The sequence below is a fragment of the Electrophorus electricus genome, chromosome 12, assembly GCF_013358815.1.
Source record: "Electrophorus electricus isolate fEleEle1 chromosome 12, fEleEle1.pri, whole genome shotgun sequence".
Taxonomy (NCBI): domain Eukaryota; kingdom Metazoa; phylum Chordata; class Actinopteri; order Gymnotiformes; family Gymnotidae; genus Electrophorus; species Electrophorus electricus.
In genome coordinates, this window is record NC_049546.1 from 11,345,423 (window position 1) to 11,364,860 (window position 19,438).

Sequence of the window (19,438 nt, forward strand, 5' to 3'; positions counted from 1 at the left end):
TTAGAATATGCAATTATATTATTTTGTTTTTATTTTCAGAACAACATTATAATAGACAATTTGAATATAAAGATAAGGCGTAACGATTATGTAAATTAGAAGTTATAATGTATGCTGTTTACCTTCAAGTAAAATAATTATTTTTAGCTCACTGAACCTATATGCCGATTATAAAATCTACCTAGCCTACTAATTATCATAGCTATAACTATCATGTAACTACGCTGAAACAACTGTAGTGGTGGCATGGATATTGTTCCTTTGTATTCTTGTTTGAAATACTTCCAAAGTTTTTCAGCATTGCCATGAGCTACATCACGGATTCGTCGAGGAATCCCACGAAGCCTGATTTTATTTTGGGCGGACTCCTCTTGCAGGCGCGCTGACAATCTCACCAACAGGGGCTTCTATGTGACAGCCTAGAAAATGCAGATGAACGATCGAGCACACAAAAATGCTGGCAATGCCTGCTTGACTTCAGAAGGTTCTCAGAAACCACGGGAAGAGCAGCGCGCTCTACTACTTATCATTGATTTCTCCTCCAGAACATTAATTAATAGGCTAACACTTATTGAACATTTAAAAGAGGTTTGTTGTTAGACGCAGAGTGTAGACATCGGAAATGAAGAACCCCCATGTAAATATGGATCAGTGTAATCCAACCGAGGGAAACAAGAAGTTTAAACGAAAAGTTCGAGGTCTTTTTAAACGTACCAGTGATGATAAGGACATGTTTGATTCTAAAAAAATCGTCGACTCAATGGGACTTCTTGTGGATGAGGTTTATGGAAATAACTGCGAAAAAAGGTTACAAGGTTTAGATCCAACTACATCGAATGGAGAGCACACACGAAAACCGGACATTTTAAATACTGCTCTTGATATGAAAATGTATAGCCTGCCGTCAGTTACTGGGAATAAAACCGAAACACAGCCACGGACGATTTCAGAGACAGCAGTTACACACAAAAATGACACATCCCCGCAGGCTATAGTCTTTGATAATCAGCAAGCATTTCCAACGGATTATCTCCCGCAATCGCGTATTGTGTTATGCAAACGTTCTGAAAGGTCTCTGTCCTCAACCTCTCGGGCGTCTTACATCAATAACAGTGCTGACCCTACAGACTCGCCTAGGAAACGCCTGGGAGAGCCGTCTGGCGTCGTCACAGAGATCAAAGCCATTCAGCAGACACGAAGACTACTGGCAAACGCTAGAGAGAGGACCCGCGTGCATACGATCAGTGCAGCTTTTGAAGCACTGCGAAAGCAGGTATCCCAACTTTATTTACTTACTATACCAACTATTGTAGTAATAATCATGTCCCTCTACTACGTTTTAGTTATATCAAAGTAAGACAGCTGTCATATTTAGAGTAAGACACTGGCACCTTTTAGGAAACTGTTTATTTCAGCCATAAATATGACTGAAGTCTAATTTGTCAATATGATCTTATATTCCAAAGAATGGTTACATTCTTATATTCCAGAGAATGGTTACATGAACAGCCTTTCCTGAAAGAGATGAACTTATCTCATCTTGGTTGGTAAAGGATCTTGAAATCTCTGTGTTTTGAAGCATTGCATAAGAAAGGGAACTGAACAGCATAATATCAGATGGCCCGTTCTGTGCCTTGTACATCCCATCTAATACACCTTAGATTAACATTGACTATTTGACCATTACTATTTCAGACTGTAATCAACATGACAATGTGCATCTTTAGTTCTGATATTATCAATCCACTAGCTCATTTACCCTTGGCATTGTATTCCAAGTGATGGAAATTGTAACTCTATCAAAAAAAAAACAACAACAACAAAAAAAAAGAATTGTGAGTAGGCTACTAGTGTTGAAAAATTTGAAAACCCATAATAATAATAATAATAATAATAATAATAATAATAATAATAATAATAATAATAATAATCGTGTGTCTTTAACACTTCGGCTGTGTTGATAATTAATTAGTAAAAAAAAAAAAGTAAGATTTGCTGTATATGCAATTTTAATATGCCATTGGGATATTGTTGCATTATTTACAGGGTTCCTGTCAGTTCACAGTGTTGTTGCTTTAAATTTGGTTTATATAGTCTTTCTTTCTCAGTGAATTTGTATTTCATAGCCTGTGGCATATTTGTCTTTGATGTTCAATCAGTTCTAAAGAACTATACTGCAGTTATTTGATTCAGTGAAGCACATATGAGGTGGAATCAAGTTTCATTCTTGCTTAGGCTAATTGTTGGCTACTGGGTCACTCAGATTGGATTTTAATGTATTTTTTTAGATGAAACATTACATAACAAGATGAACTTAAATGTAATAAAATGATCAAATACAATACAATTTGAAAAATAAATTCAGTTAAGAAAATGCCAATATTGGTGTGAATTCTGATTACTGTTATATCCCAGTTAATATGTCAGAGAGGAGACTGCATGTGTGTTGTCTTTAGGGAAGCAAGGTGTTGTGCTGAGCGTTGATGTATAATCTCTAATCTGTAGGTTAATTTGGATAAATCTTTCTGTAGTACTTTTTTATTGAGCAGAAAGTTGCATCTTATTAAGATCTTAATTTCTTCACAGATGATCAAAAATAACAATATGTTTATGTAGAGATTAAAATTGATTATGTAGAGATTAAAATTAATTTTAGGGCTAAATGTGAGTGGACTGATTTAGTTTTTGTGCTTACATTTGCTTTTATTCTAACATGCCCAGCAAAGTAAATTAATATTCTTGGATAAACTGAAATTATTCACTTTGGTGGAGAAGCAAAAAAAAAAGAGAGAATTTTTATTTTATCAAGTGCAAAATAGTGATTATACTCTGTATAAAACTTGTTAATTAAATAAGACAGTTGAAATTAATGTAGAAGTAAATATTTCAGATATATAAGAGATATATAAGGTTAATTATTTAGTTATTATTTTATTATGATTGAGCCCACTAGAGAAAGTTAACTGCCCTGAGGAAAACACACATAATTAGTTGGTACTCTTAAGATCTTGAATAAAGGCTTTGAATGTGGAAAATATATTTGTTTTCCTTTTTCACTGTAATAAGATGTGTTTAGTGTTTCTGAAAATAACTAATTAATACATTTTAATTGATGTTGCATAGTACTTATCAAGGAAATCTGTTAAGATTTGCAAATCTAGTATTTGATATTACCTAACAGCATATTGAGGCAAATGTGTGATTATATCATCAGGTGGTTTATGCATTGCTAATTGGTGGGGATGTATGTCTCCCGTATTTGCTAGCCTCTTAGCTTTATTGCAAAACTAAAGCAGAATTTGTACACTAAACGGTATCTTTCCTGATAGACATTTGGCGTAAGAGGATAACTCTGCCCTTCCTTTAATTGTTCAATTAACTAAAAGTGATTACAAAATCCAGGACTGGATTTGGATTGGATACTCCAATCTAACTGGATTGGATACTCCAATCTAACTAGTCAAGTTTATAGGCATCCTAATAAAATAAAGTTATGAAAGTAAAAAAACAACCAGGGCACAACAGCAGGATAACAAACAAGGAAGAACAAAATTTGCAAAACAACCATAATCAGCTAATAGTAAATTAATTTTAAAAAGATAATTAGGATAAAGTCAATGACCTGCTATAAATATTTTAGAATTAGTTATTACACAGATCTTTCAGAATATAGTTAGGACAATTTCACATAATGTAGTGCATAAACATCTTCTTGATTTTCTGCTGCAGCCTTGCCACCTGGTTTCACCTTCTGGTTAATCCTGATTTTACAGGTGCCCTGCTACTCCTATGGACAGAAGCTCTCCAAGCTGGCTATATTAAGAATTGCTTGCAACTATATCTTGTCCCTGGCTCAACTTGCAGACCTGGACTATACACCAGACCACAGCAACATGAGCTTCAGGGATTGTGTGGAGCAGTGCACCAGAACCCTGCAAGCTGAGGGCCGTTCTAAGAAGAGAAAGGTAAACAGGCATGGGGGAGGATGTTCAGTTTCTTCTAGGAGGGGCTTATATCTGCTACTAAGATTGAGTTAATGTACATCTCATCCTGGTGTGTCTGAGCAGAGCATTTGTGACTAATCTTTCTAGAAATCCCCAACCTGTAAGGAACCATGTAAACTTAGGTGGTTTACAATTTCTTATTTTTGCTGGGGCATGAAGAAATACTACGGATCACTGTTATGCTTGATAATCCAGTAATGATCCAGTTTGAGCCAGTCTGATTATGCTCTAAAATGTCCTCATACACAGTGAGATCTGGATTGCATGGTTTCCTAGGGCTTTTAAAATAGAAAAGGCACAGCATTACATCCACCATCATGTTGCTCAAGGGTTTTGTTCTTATTTCCCCAGTCCTTTTTTACACTAAACATGCCACAGGTGTTATGTGGCCAAAGACTTTTAGTCTTGTCTTGGCATGGTGTCTTTTGGTAGTTAGCTGACCTCGAGATGCAGCTAACAGTTGTAATGTTCCAAGAAGTCATTTTTTCATTCTCTCTCTCTCTCTCTCTCTCTCTCTCTCTCTCTCTCTCTCTCTCTCTCTCTCTCTCTCTCTCTCTCCCTTTCTCTCTCCACCTCTGTCGCATTGTCTCTTTGAATGCGGGAAAAGAGATATATAACTTAACCATATGCCTCAGTGTGGCTATTTCAAGCAAGGTATTAGGACACATATGGCCCATTCTCATGTAGCACCTTTACTGATAAGAAGAAGACAATTTTAATCATTTAAGTGCCTTAATTATAAAGTGATGAGAGAGACACTTGATGCTTGGTTGCTATAGATGCTAAAATAAACCACCGCTAACATATTGCACTACTATTTACATCCATCACCACATTAATCCCATATAACATAAGGTGTATCATTTTTAAATTAATGTAGGTTGGACCTTCTATGGTTTTGAAACAGATAAGCAGGACACTATTGGCTATATAGTGTTTGAATAAGCATTATTTATAAGGGCATTTACAGTATAAATGACTATTGAATGTACTCTCCTAACACGTACACTTTGGGTCTAAACCTGGCCACTGGTGAAAGAGGCCAATAAAGACTGACACAGCATACACAGGGTACAGCACCTCTGTGCTGTCAGTCAGCTGACTTCAGAGTACATTAGTGGTGCTCAGCAGTAGTGGTATATATGTGAATGTGTAAAAACTGTAGGAAAGGTTTGAGTTATTCTATTCAGCGCTACAATATTTGACAGTATTTTTAAAATGCATTTGTATATCCTATATTTAAATAAATTGTTTTTTTGCAATACATTCTGGAAATTATAAATTTGAACTAGGACAAAGATTTTTGCTGTATTTAAACAAACAGATGCATTTGAATATTTGTATGCTCTCATTGCGGATAACTTTAGTTTAGACTTCTCTTTAGTTTAGACTTTTCTGCTCCATGTGTGAGCTAATGTGCTTCCGTTGCTTAGGCACATTCAGAAGGAAACTGGTGGGGTGCTCCTCCCCCTCTCTACGGCAGTCCCAGACACCAGATGTTTGCAACGCTAGCTGGGAAGTCCTGCTGGCGCCACTCAGGGCAGAGGGCAGGGTAAAGGCACGCGAGCTGGAACCAGAAGAACTCACTCACTGCAGGAATTGGCACATTCCCCAGTGCAGTCTTGGCTGGCTCCCCAGTTCTCCCTAAGCCATCTGTTCTAAAAAAACACTTTGGGAAAAAAGAAACCCACTGATCATCACTCTCTCTGGATACAGCACTAAGAAGCAGCTGTTCCAGAGAGCTGCTGGGAGGGGAGGGGTCAGGACTGAAAGAAATCCCTTTGTCAGGGAGAGCCAGTGAGTCTGAGGGGAAAGTTTCTAAAGAGGAAAAAAATGTTTGGCAGAGGAAACTGATGAAAGACATTCAGAATGTGTTTAAGTTGTTCTAAACTGAAGCGTATGTGAATGTTGTTGTTCTAGCTTTTTTACTAATTTTTAACAAAGCAATGTATTTTTATGTGAAATTATTTTTTGAGACTATGTAATATAGTCATATAATTGATGTATGCATCTTGTCAAGCATGCAAATATTTCCAATCTAACAATTATAACAGATGTGATTATTTATTTATAACTATGCTATTTTAGTGCCTTTAATCCAAATGTGAACCTGGATTTTAGTACATTGACTCACAAATGCTTCTGTTTGTATAGGAATAAAATGAAGATCCGGCTTTGGAGAAAGAAGAAATTAACCAGGCCTTCTACACATTGACACATCCTGAGAGATTCTATGTATCTTACATGTCTTATGTAGATACAACTCAAAGTTCTGTGTGAATATAGTGTTTGCATTTTCTACAGTTGCTTTTAAAGCCAATTACTTATTATATTTCAAAGCTATAGCAAAAATATTAACAAGATATTCCAGGTAATACTGATGAGATATTCCAGCCTCTTGTTAAGATAGAGTACATGCAGTACAGCAACACATGCAGCACAGGGGAACATATTATGTCTTCACTGCAACTGTGTAAACTTAAAGGATAAGCATTCTAGGTTACAGTCCACATCTTAATTTCAATTTTGTTTCCATTTCTTATAATTACACATTGCAGACTGAGGGACATACCTTTACCGCTGCTTGTTTAAACAGATTCCAGCAGAGTAATGAGTGGAGCCTTTAAAACACCTTTATTTTTACTTTTACCTTTCTAATAAATGGCTTACAGAATAAATATACATACCTTTAAATGTTTTTAAAACAAACACACACATACACAAAAAAACCCCACCCTAAATGATAAAGCCTTTGGAAACATTGAAAAAATGGATTATTATTCATGAAGAACATCAAAAAATAACAAGGCATAGGTTGCTGAAAGTAGAAATCCTGTCCTTTAAGATTAAAACTGTGATGTTATAAATCTTTGTACTGTAACGTTTTTTTTTTTTTCTCAAAGGACTTTGATGGTAAACTTTTTACCAAACTTATCAGCTTGCATTTTGAAGACAAATTCAAACTTGTAACGTTTATAAACTTGGACAGGTTGGATCAGCAGTTATACAATAAGTTTGGTTATACAAATTCACACATATGACACATTCATAACATAAATGATTAAACTACAGAAATACCTAATGATGTATTATTAACTGTTTTGCCAGGCTCTGAGCATTTATGTAATATCATAAATGTGCAATAAATATTTGGAATTGTTTCCAAAAAATGTATATTTCTTTATTAGGCTATTAAATATCACCCCTCTCTCCTTGCTTCAATTATGAAATCATTGTCCATATGTATTGAGAAAGTAAAGTCAAAATATTTTATACACTAATAGCACTATGAACTGAACCTGCAAAGATTATTATGAAGTAAAAGTAAAATGAATTAATTTTAAAGTATTCCTGGACATATTATAGCATTTTTTAATCACAGCACTTTGTTTTCAAAACATACTTTGGATGAGCATTAATTTTGGGTTGGAATAATGAGAATAAACATTATTTAGTAAATATACTGTGTCAAATTACTGAGTCTGACTCACTAATGACCTATTGCCAAAGCCTCCTCCTGCTTTTTGACAGGCTTTAAAAAAATAGTAGCATTCATAAACAACCCTGTTTTTATGCCTTGATATGACTGGAAAATATACTTCTTTTTAAGCAATAATGTTAATATTGTATTAAAGTATACACAAAGGAGGTGGGCTTTTTCATCCTGTGCAAGCTCTGCCAACAATGTTTCAATGAAAAAAGTAATGACTTTTTTTTGTGAAAATAAGAATTGTAAAGATTTCTACAAATACACGTATACACTTATGCAGTGAAAGTGGTTATTTTGCCTTAGCTTTAATGACAAACAGAAATACATTTTACAGCAACAAACTATATTTTAACAACAAAGTTTTTTTTTTAATTTTTTAAATATGGTTAAAAATGGTAGTAGGCTCATTCTGTCTAAACAAACAACATGCATACATGCATATATAACCAACCGGACATAGTAGTGGTGGAAAAACAGCAGAAGTTTTATATATATACACACACAAACACACACACACACACACAAACACACACACACACACACACACACACACACACACACACACACACACTAACTGAAGACCATACAGTCTGGACCGTAAGAAAGGGGCAGTCCCATCCAACTACTGGTAACCTACCTTTGCATAACATGGAAGCTCCTGTCAGGCATCACTGCAGCTAAGATGAATAGGCACGTGGCTCAATAGAGCCCAGAGAGGCATTTGCAGGAACACCACAGGAGCCAAGAACCAGCTACTGGTGCATAAAACAGTCACTCAAGACTGTAAGATCTGGATTGCAAGAAAGCCTACGATTCAATGCCCCAATGCTTCAGGCTGTATAACATCAACCAGACTCTAAGAGCCTTCATCAATAACTCACTGGGGCTGTGGAAGCCAACCCTAGAGGCCAACTTCAAGCCAATACCATTAGTCACCAAGGAGATGCCCTGTCTCACTGACACAGAAGTCACTGACATCAAGACAAGGAAACTGCTCACAATGCATGGGGGCTTCATCCAAAATCCAGCACCCTGAGACTGTACACTAAGCTGAAGGAGGGGAGCAAAGGACTGTTGGGTGTCAGAGCCACTATCCAGGATGAAACATCCAAGATCCAGGAGTACACTAAAATGATGGTCCCAATTGATGAAGTACTTAGTAAGTACTTCAGACAGAATGGATGCACTAATTATGGCAGCACAGGAACAAGCTCTGAATAAATGGGGTTGTGACCTGCAAACTGAGAGATCCAGCAGATCTCAGGAACAACATCTTGAGATCTCCTTCCATAAGAGTGCAGTTCTGGGAACAGCTAAGATACTAAGCAGGACATCATTTCAGTGATCTTTTCGTTAGCTCTGGAGAAAGTGTAAATGAAGACAAAGCATCTGATTTAATTCAACCATTTATCAAATCAACAAGAACTTCAAGGTGAGAGGTTCAATTTCAGTAAAGAAGGCTTCAAGGCATCCAAGGAAGTCAAGTAAGCACCAGGACTGTCTCCTAAAGAGGATGCAGCTACAGAATTGTGTGAGTGTATTTGCACGCACAGTGAGCCAAAGGCTTTTGGAGGAAGGCTTGGTGTCAAGAAGGGTAGCAAAGAAGCCACTTCTCTTCAAGAAAAACATCTGTAAGGCTGTAAACTTGTGAAAACCAAAATTTGTGTCAGTCTCAAAACTTTTGGCCAAAACTGTATATATATTGCTAGGGTTACTCTTTTCTCTATGCAAATGTTGATTGAGAGGGGAATATTGGAGTCTTTACATTACACTTACTACACAAAGGTTGGCACATCTCACGTATCCCACCTTTATGTATACTGAGAACCAGGTACTGAGAATCAGTTACAGGAAACCACAATACTAAGATTTTGAAGCATTTTCATCTTCCATCAAAAGACACTCCCTGTGACTCAGTCTTTGTGGGAACTCTTTTGGATTGATTGGTATGAGATTTGTATCTGGTTTCAAATGAACAGATCTAAACAGTCCCCAAAACCCATGCCTTCAATTTCATCTTGTACATCTTGTTTAAACAGTCATTGGAAAGCCAATACACAATATGTGTTACAGAAGATATTCTGTGTAAAACTGAATGAACAAGCTTACTGAATTAGTATGAAACTGCTGAGATTTACCAGTTCAGTAGGAGTGTCAAACATTCTCACTTTTGCTTTGTCCTAGGCTAGTGCTTGACCAAATGGATTACCTAATTTGTCCATAAGTTCAAAAAGGTTCCAAAGGTTCAAAATATACAAGCACACAGCAAAAACAAAACAATGTTCCTCCAGGACCATGGTGCAACACAAAACAAGTGCAAGTGCTTCATGTTCGTGGAACCAACCACATCTGATGCAGCCAACTACAGTTGAATTAATGTAATGCCATGTAAAATGGTTGAGGTGCCTTGCAGTCAATCTGGTTGCCACACAAGAGTACTAATGATTCCTCTATACCCTTTGATCTTCAGGCTCAACCAGAGCTGGGAACATGACAAAAGATTACATTTACAGCTGACACGTTTATCCAAAGTGACATATAATTATGACTGAGTACAACTTGAGCATTAAGGGCTTTACCTAGGGCCCCAACAACAACAGGGCTTGAACCAGCAACTTTCCAATTAAGTACTCAAGTACCTTAAGCACTGAACTACCACTGCCCAGATTACCTACTCAAGAAAGAGGTTGCAGTGTTGTTTTTTCCATAATGTGCATGACTGTATTTTGAGGGCAGAGCTCAAACCAGGTCAATAACATTGCTTTCCTGAAGCCCTGGGTGGGTGTCATAGTCAGTTTATGGATGTTTCCTCTTTCCAAGATAGTGGAATGTTCTAAATTCAGCACTCTCCTTCAAAACCTCTGGTGCAGTTTTCATCATCTCTAGTAAATCCTCATAACATTATTATATTGCATGTGAATTAAGCAGCTTTCTAATTCTGTTTATCCAGGACGGGGCTGACCCACTCCTCAGACAATGACATTTTGGACCCCAGCACATTTCACAGTACTTTCAAACTAGTACTGCTTGTAATAAAGGTGACTTAATAATAATAATAATAATAATAATAATAATAATATGTAGTTTTGTATCAGTGCTGTAGACAGAGTGAATATGCTATGTGTAGTTGTGGGAACTGCACAAACTTTGCACCATGGTAAGATAGTAGACACTAGATTTTAAGAAGGATTCTCAAGACAACACCACATTTTATTAGTTTTGTCTCATTCATGGAATTTCTGTCTTCCTCATTACTTCTGGAACTTAGGTTTTTGCAATTTTACATGACAGAAACATATATTATCAATTTGAATTCATACAAGGTCTTCATGTACGTTTATTTTGGTATGCCAACTTTGCAAACTCACTGACATTTATCCAGCTTACTGTCTTACTAATCTGCAGGCCTAGAGAAGTGTTATCTTCTAGAAAACATTAGCATTAACAGGTAGTGCTGTAAAAGTTGTTATTCTAGCCATAGTATGCAGTTGATTTTAGCGACCTCTAGTGGCTCAGGTTTTTATACTCTTGAGCTGTAGCGAAATATCGCGGTAGTTTTCGTCTACAAATCATTATATAACGACAGAGAACTGTAAAAAAAGGTTGATGAAAGAATGAGAATGAGAAATACTTAATTTTCTATTTAATTTACATAAATTGGAAATGTGCCTTTTGTCACTCGTACAAAAATATGAACACTAAAGTGTAAATAGGTGCTTTGTCATTATGGTAATAGACACTAGCATTAATTTAATACAAGTTGTCCATTCCTCATGAACAGCTACAATTCACACTGATATGCAATTTAGAGAAAATAGGTAAGTAAAGAATTATTCTGATTTAATGATGACCCATTTCAACAGTGGCTTGTTAAGGATGGACCCAATTAATAAATCACTATGTATAGATGCCACATACATAAGGTATCCATTCCTTATACGAATGTCTGCAATGCACAATTTACCATCACACAGTTTACACCACAATAAATATTTCATTTAAACATTGACTTTCTTAGTATGGATACAGCAAGTGGAATAAGATTTTTTTATATCCTTTTTTTCTGGACTTGGGAACTTTCAGGCTTTTGGCCTGAAAATAGCATCTGAAGCGCTGGGTAAAGTGGATGTGAACTGAACTGATTGGAATATGTGTTTAAGGTTTAAAATTCCAGAGTTTGAACCAAACATCCAGCCTGCACTAGCAAAAGGTCACTAAATGATATTCATTAGATGGCCTAAAACAGTAAGACAAAAAAAAATCTGCATACACGTTATTTGTGTAGTTGATATTTTACTAAAATGTCTTCACAAACAACACTTTCAATGAGTATCATTTTTCATATTTACCATTTAATCTATTTCAGGACATGAAGCAGTTTTCAAGGCACTGTGGCAGCTTACTCCGTGGGCTAAAAAGAGTTTTCTAATAAAGTACACAGCTTAATTTTGACGTGTATCTTTTATTTCTAAATTAATACAAACAATGCCAATAAATATCTGTAAATATTACAATACAATTACCTCTGTCAAAATAACAGCAATAACAATATTATGAATCAACAAGGCAAACATCTAAAATACAGAACTTAGCTCTACAAGTAGGGCAGGGTACCATGCTGCTCAGCCAAGTCTCAGGGCGCGTCTGATCTTGGCGGCTTGCAAACCATTTCCCCATGCAAACAATGCACCACATAGGGCGGCAGTAGCACTCCTGGCACTCGCCATCATCTTGGCATAGGCGCATTAGTTTTATGTTGGCGATTGTCTGCATACATCCAATACAAGGCTCTAGTTCCTGAGACAGGATGAGGGACAGAAATTATTGGTGACTTTAGGAGGCCACACTACACTCTGCTATAGATTTTAGAGCGGATGTGAGGATGATGGTCTCACCTGTCCACTTCTGTATTTGTAAACTTGGTTAATTTCAACATGAGATTTAAAGGTTTCCAGGAACAGCTCACTCAGAGTCAAATGGACAACCACATTAGTAGCATTTCTGATTGGGGCATGCAATTTCTCACATAATTCTCCATACTCTGTTGAATTCAACCTGAAGGAAACAGAATTAGAAAATGTTAGAACAAGAGGTTGAAGATACAGGACAGTAACACTAAAAATTAATTTTATTTATTAATGTACCTTATGTTAAAAGATTTAATTCTGGGATTAATACTAGCAACAGAAATAGTAAGAATCTGAACTGGAGTATTTGAGTCAGGAGACAGGTCATGTTGTTTTGAGCCTATAACAGTCAAATGCGTATCCTGTTGTTGAGCAACATGCAGCCAGTATGTTGTAACCTTCATCACCCAAGTATCAGTGACAATTACTCTGGCATCAGGTGGACCTGTTGCAAATTTCTCAATCCGGCGAAATTCTGTGTTGATGGATGATGCAACTGCCCTCCAGCTGGACTGTGGTAAGGCAAATGTGCTCAGTGTCTTAGATATTGGATGATTTGCCCATTCACGTGTGGACCAATAGAATGCAATGGCAGCACCCAAAAGCTGAAAAGCCATTGAGAGTACAAAATAGAGCTGCCACCCCGGACTTGCTAGATGAATGTAAATAAGACTCTCTTCTGGTTCCGCAAAACACATTCCTATGTAGTAGCCTGCAAACAAAAACATACTGATTAAAACATGCACATGTGAAATATGAATGTTGAACAGCTGATAACTGGCAATTGCCCAAACATTTTACTAGAAAAAAATCCCCCTCAGTTCATCAATCACATAATTTTTCATTATTTAAATATATATATATATATATATACATTTTTCAGAATTTTTTAACAACCACACAATCCACGTGATGAATCAGTTTACTGATAAGCACATCCATAAGATCCAGCCGCATTAAGTGGGAACTCCATCAACTGATAGCTGGCCTCAGTCACAGGTTAAGGTTAACGTCCATACTGCACAGTGAACTAACAACAATGTTCCGACAACATTACCACCTGTATGGTAAGCATCATGTGTTTGATTTGTATAAAACACAAATGTAATTTAAATGCATGAAGCATTGGCACTAATGGGATTTATAGATATCCTTATAATACATTTATGGCATTTAGCTGACACTTTTATCCAAAGTGACTTACAATTATGACTGAGAACAACTTGAGCAATTGAGGGTTAAGGGCCTTGCTCAGGGGCCCAACAGTGGCAACTTGGCAGTGGTGGGGCTTGAACCAGCAACCTTCTGATTACAAGTCAAATACCTTAACCAGCCCTGCAGAATAATACATTTTAAGAATTTTCCATTTGAAAATGTTTGAAATTTTTATGACATAAATCTCCCTATGAGAGTTTTAAAACTCAGGAAGAAGCTGTACAATTGCAAAGCTCTCGACAATGTTGTGCAGGGTGCAATTACAAATTATATATATATATATATATATATATATATATATATATATATATATATATATATATATATATATATATATATATATATAAATAAAATCTCGAGAAGGCATGGATTACAAAACTGCAAAACTAGTATTTAAGACAAACCCTGCTAATAGCTGACTACGAATTGCGTGCTTTGGATTTAATGGCCATATTATTGTAATAACGGTCATAATCATATAATAAGCCTATATAACAGTGGTATTCATATCTGGATCTTAAATCTAAATCCGGTGCTGAATTATGCTATCCGTTGTAGTTGATTAAATGAGTAAATGTTTTCTGATTCAGATTCTTAGATGCATTTGTTATCAACGTTCCAACCCGAATGCGTTGTGTTTGTTTCTTGACTTATACGCAAGCTTCTCTTGTCCATGTCACGAAACCGACACAGACCTTAGTGGCGTCAGTAATACTAGGCTACTTTTAAATTTAACGGTTTTAGGCTCCTAAAGGCATTTTAACCACAAAATGCATGAAAATACTATTGGTATCGAAATGCTGAAATTTATTAGTCTTTCTTGGGCTGCCTAAGAATTTAATCAGATGTGCAAAAGACAATACTTGCAAGAATGTGCTAGCGAACAACTTTGTTTTTGTAATATTTATACATGTTTGTTGGTGTAAATTATAACAGGGACATTCAAATCGCAGTCCTTAAGGTCCAGCTCCTTAACCACGTAATGCTGCATTAACTAACGCTCTTTGTCGAGATACGTGGAGCTTTCAGTCTCTATTAGGTGAAAACATCCTAGGTAATTAGCTACGTTAACCTTTTGAATATAGGATACATTTAGCAAAGCATACCCTAAGATATCTGTAACACATTCGCAAGAGCTCCACAAAAAGATATTTAATATTTCAAAGTAATTAGCTAGTTAACCTAGGTTAGCTACTTAAAAGAACCCGGAGGCCTACCAAGTGGTAAAGAGCAGTGTAGTAAAAAAGTTAGGGTCGTTCTCTTGATGTGATATTGAATAAAGCCAATGTCTTCGCTGCCGAGCCATTCTGAGAAAATATTCTGCACCGTCAAACCCGCCGAACGAAATTCATTAGGTGTGAACAGAACGCATATAACAAATACAACATAAGCAAAAGTAAACGTTGTGTCTATTCGATCCATAACGTGGCAGCAGCTTACGCGAACACTAGCTAGCTAACCTAGCTATTCTTCCGCGTTGAGTCACGTGATGTAAATAAAACTTGCGCGCATCAAAATGCGCCGCACCCGTCGACGAGAATAGTTGTTTGCAGTCGTGCACCACTTAGAAATATAGTGGGTTTATACTTAGCTAGTTACAGAAATTACACTTTGTTTGCCTGCCTTTGATAGCTTACTATATATTTAAGAAAAATAGGCCTAGTTGTTGAATGTCTATATATATCCACTTATCCTACATATCGAGCAGTCCTTACCCAGGCCGGCTGTGGAATAGCCGTGGGTAGTGCGGCCCACACAAAGACCTACACAAAAACCCACCTGGATCCTTCATAGGTCACCCTACACTGGACCTGGCCAAGCATTCTGGAATGTGGCTCACTGTGGGCTGACTGTAGGCAGCGCCGATGTGGCCAAATATAGGGGATTGATAATTCAATACTGTTCTATGTTGCTTGAGCCATGCATTTGGCAGGGGTACCGTGATGCTGCCTCCCCCCATCATTTGATGGTGGTGGCATTGCACGCGGCTTTTTGTTTACGTTTATTTCTTTTGTTGCACATGTTCTTTGTTTTGGTTTGTTGCCATGGCTTACTCAGGTGGTGCGTGCTTTGGCCTCTGTATCCACACCACCTGTTTCCTAATATCTCATTCATTATTTATTAATTTATTAATAATTATTAATTATTTCCTAATATCGCATTCCTTATTTAAGCCCTTTCGGTTTAAATGACCGAGGTTGGATATTGATGTTACATTCACTTTTTGTTGTTCTTGTTAGCGCACTTTTATGTTTGGTTTCATTTTATTACTTTCATTAAACACTTCAGTTGGAGACCTGCTTCTCTTTTTTTTCCTACATGTTCTATGCCTGTGATGCACTGGCTCTAAATTGTGCAATAATTGTGCAGTATTCTGCTAAATTATGTGCATTCTGGGCAATTCTGAATTTGGAAACACATTTAGAATAAATTACTAAACTATTTGGACAAAAGTGGTCACAGTTTCCCAGCTGACTTTGTCATCATATACAGTTTTCACATAATTTTACTGTTATTTACTGTTCATTGTCAATTGTACATTAGTGTGAAAGTAATTCAAGTAATAACATTCTGAAGTACTGCAAAAATATACAATGACTAGAATCAATATTATTACTTTATTTATTCATGTATTCATTAATACTAAATAATAATAAATAGTCACAACAATATTAAATAATAAATAGATAATATTAATTAGCTATTGGATTTTTGGTATTCTCTTTTGATGTGCTCCAAAAATGGTCTCAGAGCCAGTGGCTGGTCACACAGTGTTTTCTTGTTGTACACAATATCCTAGGGAAAAACAGAAGAAATCGGTTAAGAGTGCAGGTGCACTCATTTCATAGGTGTGTATATGCTGATACAATGGCTAAAATAATCATGATCAAACCATTTTAACTCAATCTTCCTTAGTACACATTTGGCTTTAAAAAACATAATGACAGTCATATGATATTATGACAGTGGCCATAAAGATCAAATATGAAATTGGCCACCTGCAAGACATGACTTTGACTTGATGAAGATCCCAGAGCTACTGAAAACACTGGCCTGTTGAAGTTATCTTGAAGCATACATTTTCCACCTTTGACCTTTTTAAAAATCTTTCCAGCACATTAAATGTGTAAATTCATGTCTAATAAATGTAATACAAATATTTATATATTCACTGTTAAGTTTAATGAAAAGTATTCATGTAATTTTTTGGTTATTTCATGGTCTTAATGCAATTTAGAAATGGACTTATTTTAATTTGTTCATGAATAAAGCATTCTTAGAATATTTATTCTAAATCAACAGCTGAATTTGAATTACAGTTTGGATTTAGCATACAATAAACTAAACAAAATTAAAAAGTTTATAATGCTACTTTAATCAAGTGTATACAAACTATTCAGAGGTTTTTAAAATGTTTCCTGCTTCACTACAAGATATGTTATTGCACTTAATTCGTTTTTATGTGATTCTGCTATTCCAAGCTAAATGGCTGTTATTACCTCCAGTGTCCTAAGCACTCGACATATGTTGTGTGTCACTGGGTTGTTCTCGTCGCAGACAACATTTAGCTCCTTCAGTCCATATTCAATACACTGGTAATCATCGCAGCTGTCCTAAAAATGGAAATAAACATTGGTTGCACAGTGTCTAAAATGACTTGTAATCATCAGAATGTATAAGCATATGAAAAAAAGGTCACATACCATTTTTTGGGGCTCCCAGAGGCACCTGCATTCAGATGTCTTCAATAAAGAAAGAATAATTCTTCATGAACTTTTTTTCTTGGTCTTTTTAAAAAACAGACTTTAAATATTGATTGTTATGTCTATAAGATCCACAGATAATCTAAGAACAGTCTCACTGCAGGTTTCAAAATGTAACTGCGTACAAGTATTTCCCCTAATAGCAACTAAATGCACTCAGTAATTCTGCAAATGAATATGTTCGGAAGGAAGTTACTGCAATGCATGAGTGATACAATCTAAACATTATCAGATGAGAGTCATTTGAAGTAAATTCGCAATGCATGACAACTCATGCGTTCCCATTAAAAAAAATGTTTCTGTTGTTTAATTGTTGAATTCCATGTTAATGTTACTGAATCCAGATTAACCTCTTTTCTGAAATTGAATAGAGACACAGAGAGTACGTACCAGTTCTTTTTTGCAATTTTCTGGACAGATCTATGAATTAAGAGCAGATGTATCAAATGTTAACATTAAAATATTACATACTCATTTGAATATTTTTAATACTTTCTAGCATATGGCAAATGTGTAACATTAGCTTACCTGAACTGAACGATGTAATAATTCTTCAACTGGTCGAAAATCTACTTCAAACTCTGTCTGTGCAACAAATCGACAGCTTACAAAAAGATGATAGCAAATCAGTGACAGCAGAATGATGAAATATGAAACGGTGTTCATTGTCCTCTCTATGCGTTTGAATCCTGCTCATGGTGCATTTGTGTGAAAAGATGCACCTTTTAAAACTCCTGAATAAAAATTCCATGGGAGAGGGAAATCCCTTTTGCTGCATTTAGTGCTATAGTTATTTGTCATATTGTACCCACATGAGCACTTTTACCCAAGTGGTAAGGAAAACGTTTGCCATATTATTCACAAATAAGTTAACCACTATCTTTTAAATCTTGCACTACCTTGACTCACCCACTATGTCTGGCTGCATCATTATGATACTGTTTTTCCAGAAGTCCTATAGGCAGGCATCTTTTTGAATATTTTTGTTCAGAATTTTGATGATTAAAGATGGTTTTCTTACAATAAGGGGATTTTTTTCCCTGAACTTTACTCCAGTTCAACCTGATTTAACTTGATTGAACTACTTATAATAATGCTCCAGAGCATATGCAATAACATAAATATTTGAGTTAAAGTCTGGACAAAGCTTCTTCTTTGTGCATAGCTGAAAATATTACTTAAAAAATTCTCTAATTACTCTTAAAATTACTTGCTAAAGATTTGATGCATGAACTTGTACACTTAAATGTGTTAAATTCATGGTTTTCAAAACAGCAGTGTTTGAATAAAATCCTGGATTATTTTATGATAGAGAATGTGTGTATATGTGTGTTTACATGTATGTGAATGCATTCATACAGATGGCTTGGTGTTTGTATCTTTTTAGCTGTATATATCTACATCTAGATCCCTAGCATGCCCAACCAATTAATTAGTGAATGGATTACAGGGATTTTCATTCTGCTATTTACGGTGATAATGTGAAAATAAGGCAATTAGAACACTTAACATCTTTCTTCAGGTTACTGATTATTGGTTAATACAGTTACATTTACATTTGCATTTATGGCATTTAACAGATGCTCTTATTCAGAGTGACTTACAAAAGTGCTTTGTCCTTTACTCATAGAATATCTTAGTACAGTACAGTATGGTAGAGTCCAACGTATCAATGAACTAGAATACAGGAATTAATGCTGATACCTAGAAGTACAAAATACATAAGGTCTATCTTAAACAATGATAAGTGCAATAAACAATAAGTGCTAGAGTTTGTTAAACAACATAAACAATACCCTACAATAAGTACTAAATTAGTCAGTTAATATGGGAGCAGTGTCAGTTGTCCTGCACCTGGGTAGCTTCCTGCAAGAGAAAGGGCCAAATCCTTCGTATGTTACAAAGGAGAAATCTGCAAGACCAGGTTAGATTAGAAACATGAGTTGAGAATGACAACTAGTTGTCCAAAGTTATGCCTAGGCTACGGGCAGCTTCGGATGGTGATACCAGGGAATTCTCGAAGGAAACTGTGAGGTCATGGTAAGGATTGGAAGTACC

General features: G+C 35.9%; 2 protein-coding genes and 1 long non-coding RNA gene across 3 annotated transcripts; 1 reads left to right on the forward strand and 2 right to left on the reverse strand.

Annotated features, from left to right (window-relative positions):
- Positions 1 to 396: 396 nt before the first annotated feature.
- On the forward strand, positions 397 to 7,463 carry atoh8 (atonal bHLH transcription factor 8). Its single transcript, XM_027030767.2, has 3 exons — positions 397 to 1,273; positions 3,774 to 3,965; positions 6,159 to 7,463. The coding sequence occupies exons 1-3, from the start codon at positions 623 to 625 to the stop codon at positions 6,162 to 6,164; spliced, it is 849 nt and encodes a 282-aa protein (XP_026886568.1). The 5' UTR covers positions 397 to 622; the 3' UTR covers positions 6,165 to 7,463.
- A 4,363-nt stretch (positions 7,464 to 11,826) lies between these two features.
- tmem129 (transmembrane protein 129, E3 ubiquitin protein ligase) lies at positions 11,827 to 15,090 on the reverse strand. The gene is made up of 4 exons (XM_027030768.2): positions 14,834 to 15,090; positions 12,639 to 13,113; positions 12,390 to 12,549; positions 11,827 to 12,291 (listed from the first exon to the last, which is right to left on the reverse strand). Exons 1-4 carry the CDS (start codon positions 15,036 to 15,038, stop codon positions 12,046 to 12,048), a joined length of 1,086 nt encoding a protein of 361 aa, XP_026886569.1. The 5' UTR covers positions 15,039 to 15,090; the 3' UTR covers positions 11,827 to 12,045.
- A 1,237-nt stretch (positions 15,091 to 16,327) lies between these two features.
- Positions 16,328 to 17,539, reverse strand: LOC113590577. The gene is made up of 3 exons (XR_003412110.2): positions 17,321 to 17,539; positions 17,117 to 17,230; positions 16,328 to 16,412 (listed from the first exon to the last, which is right to left on the reverse strand). It is a non-coding gene; the product is annotated as an uncharacterized LOC113590577 (long non-coding RNA).
- Between the last annotated feature and the right edge of the window lie 1,899 nt (positions 17,540 to 19,438).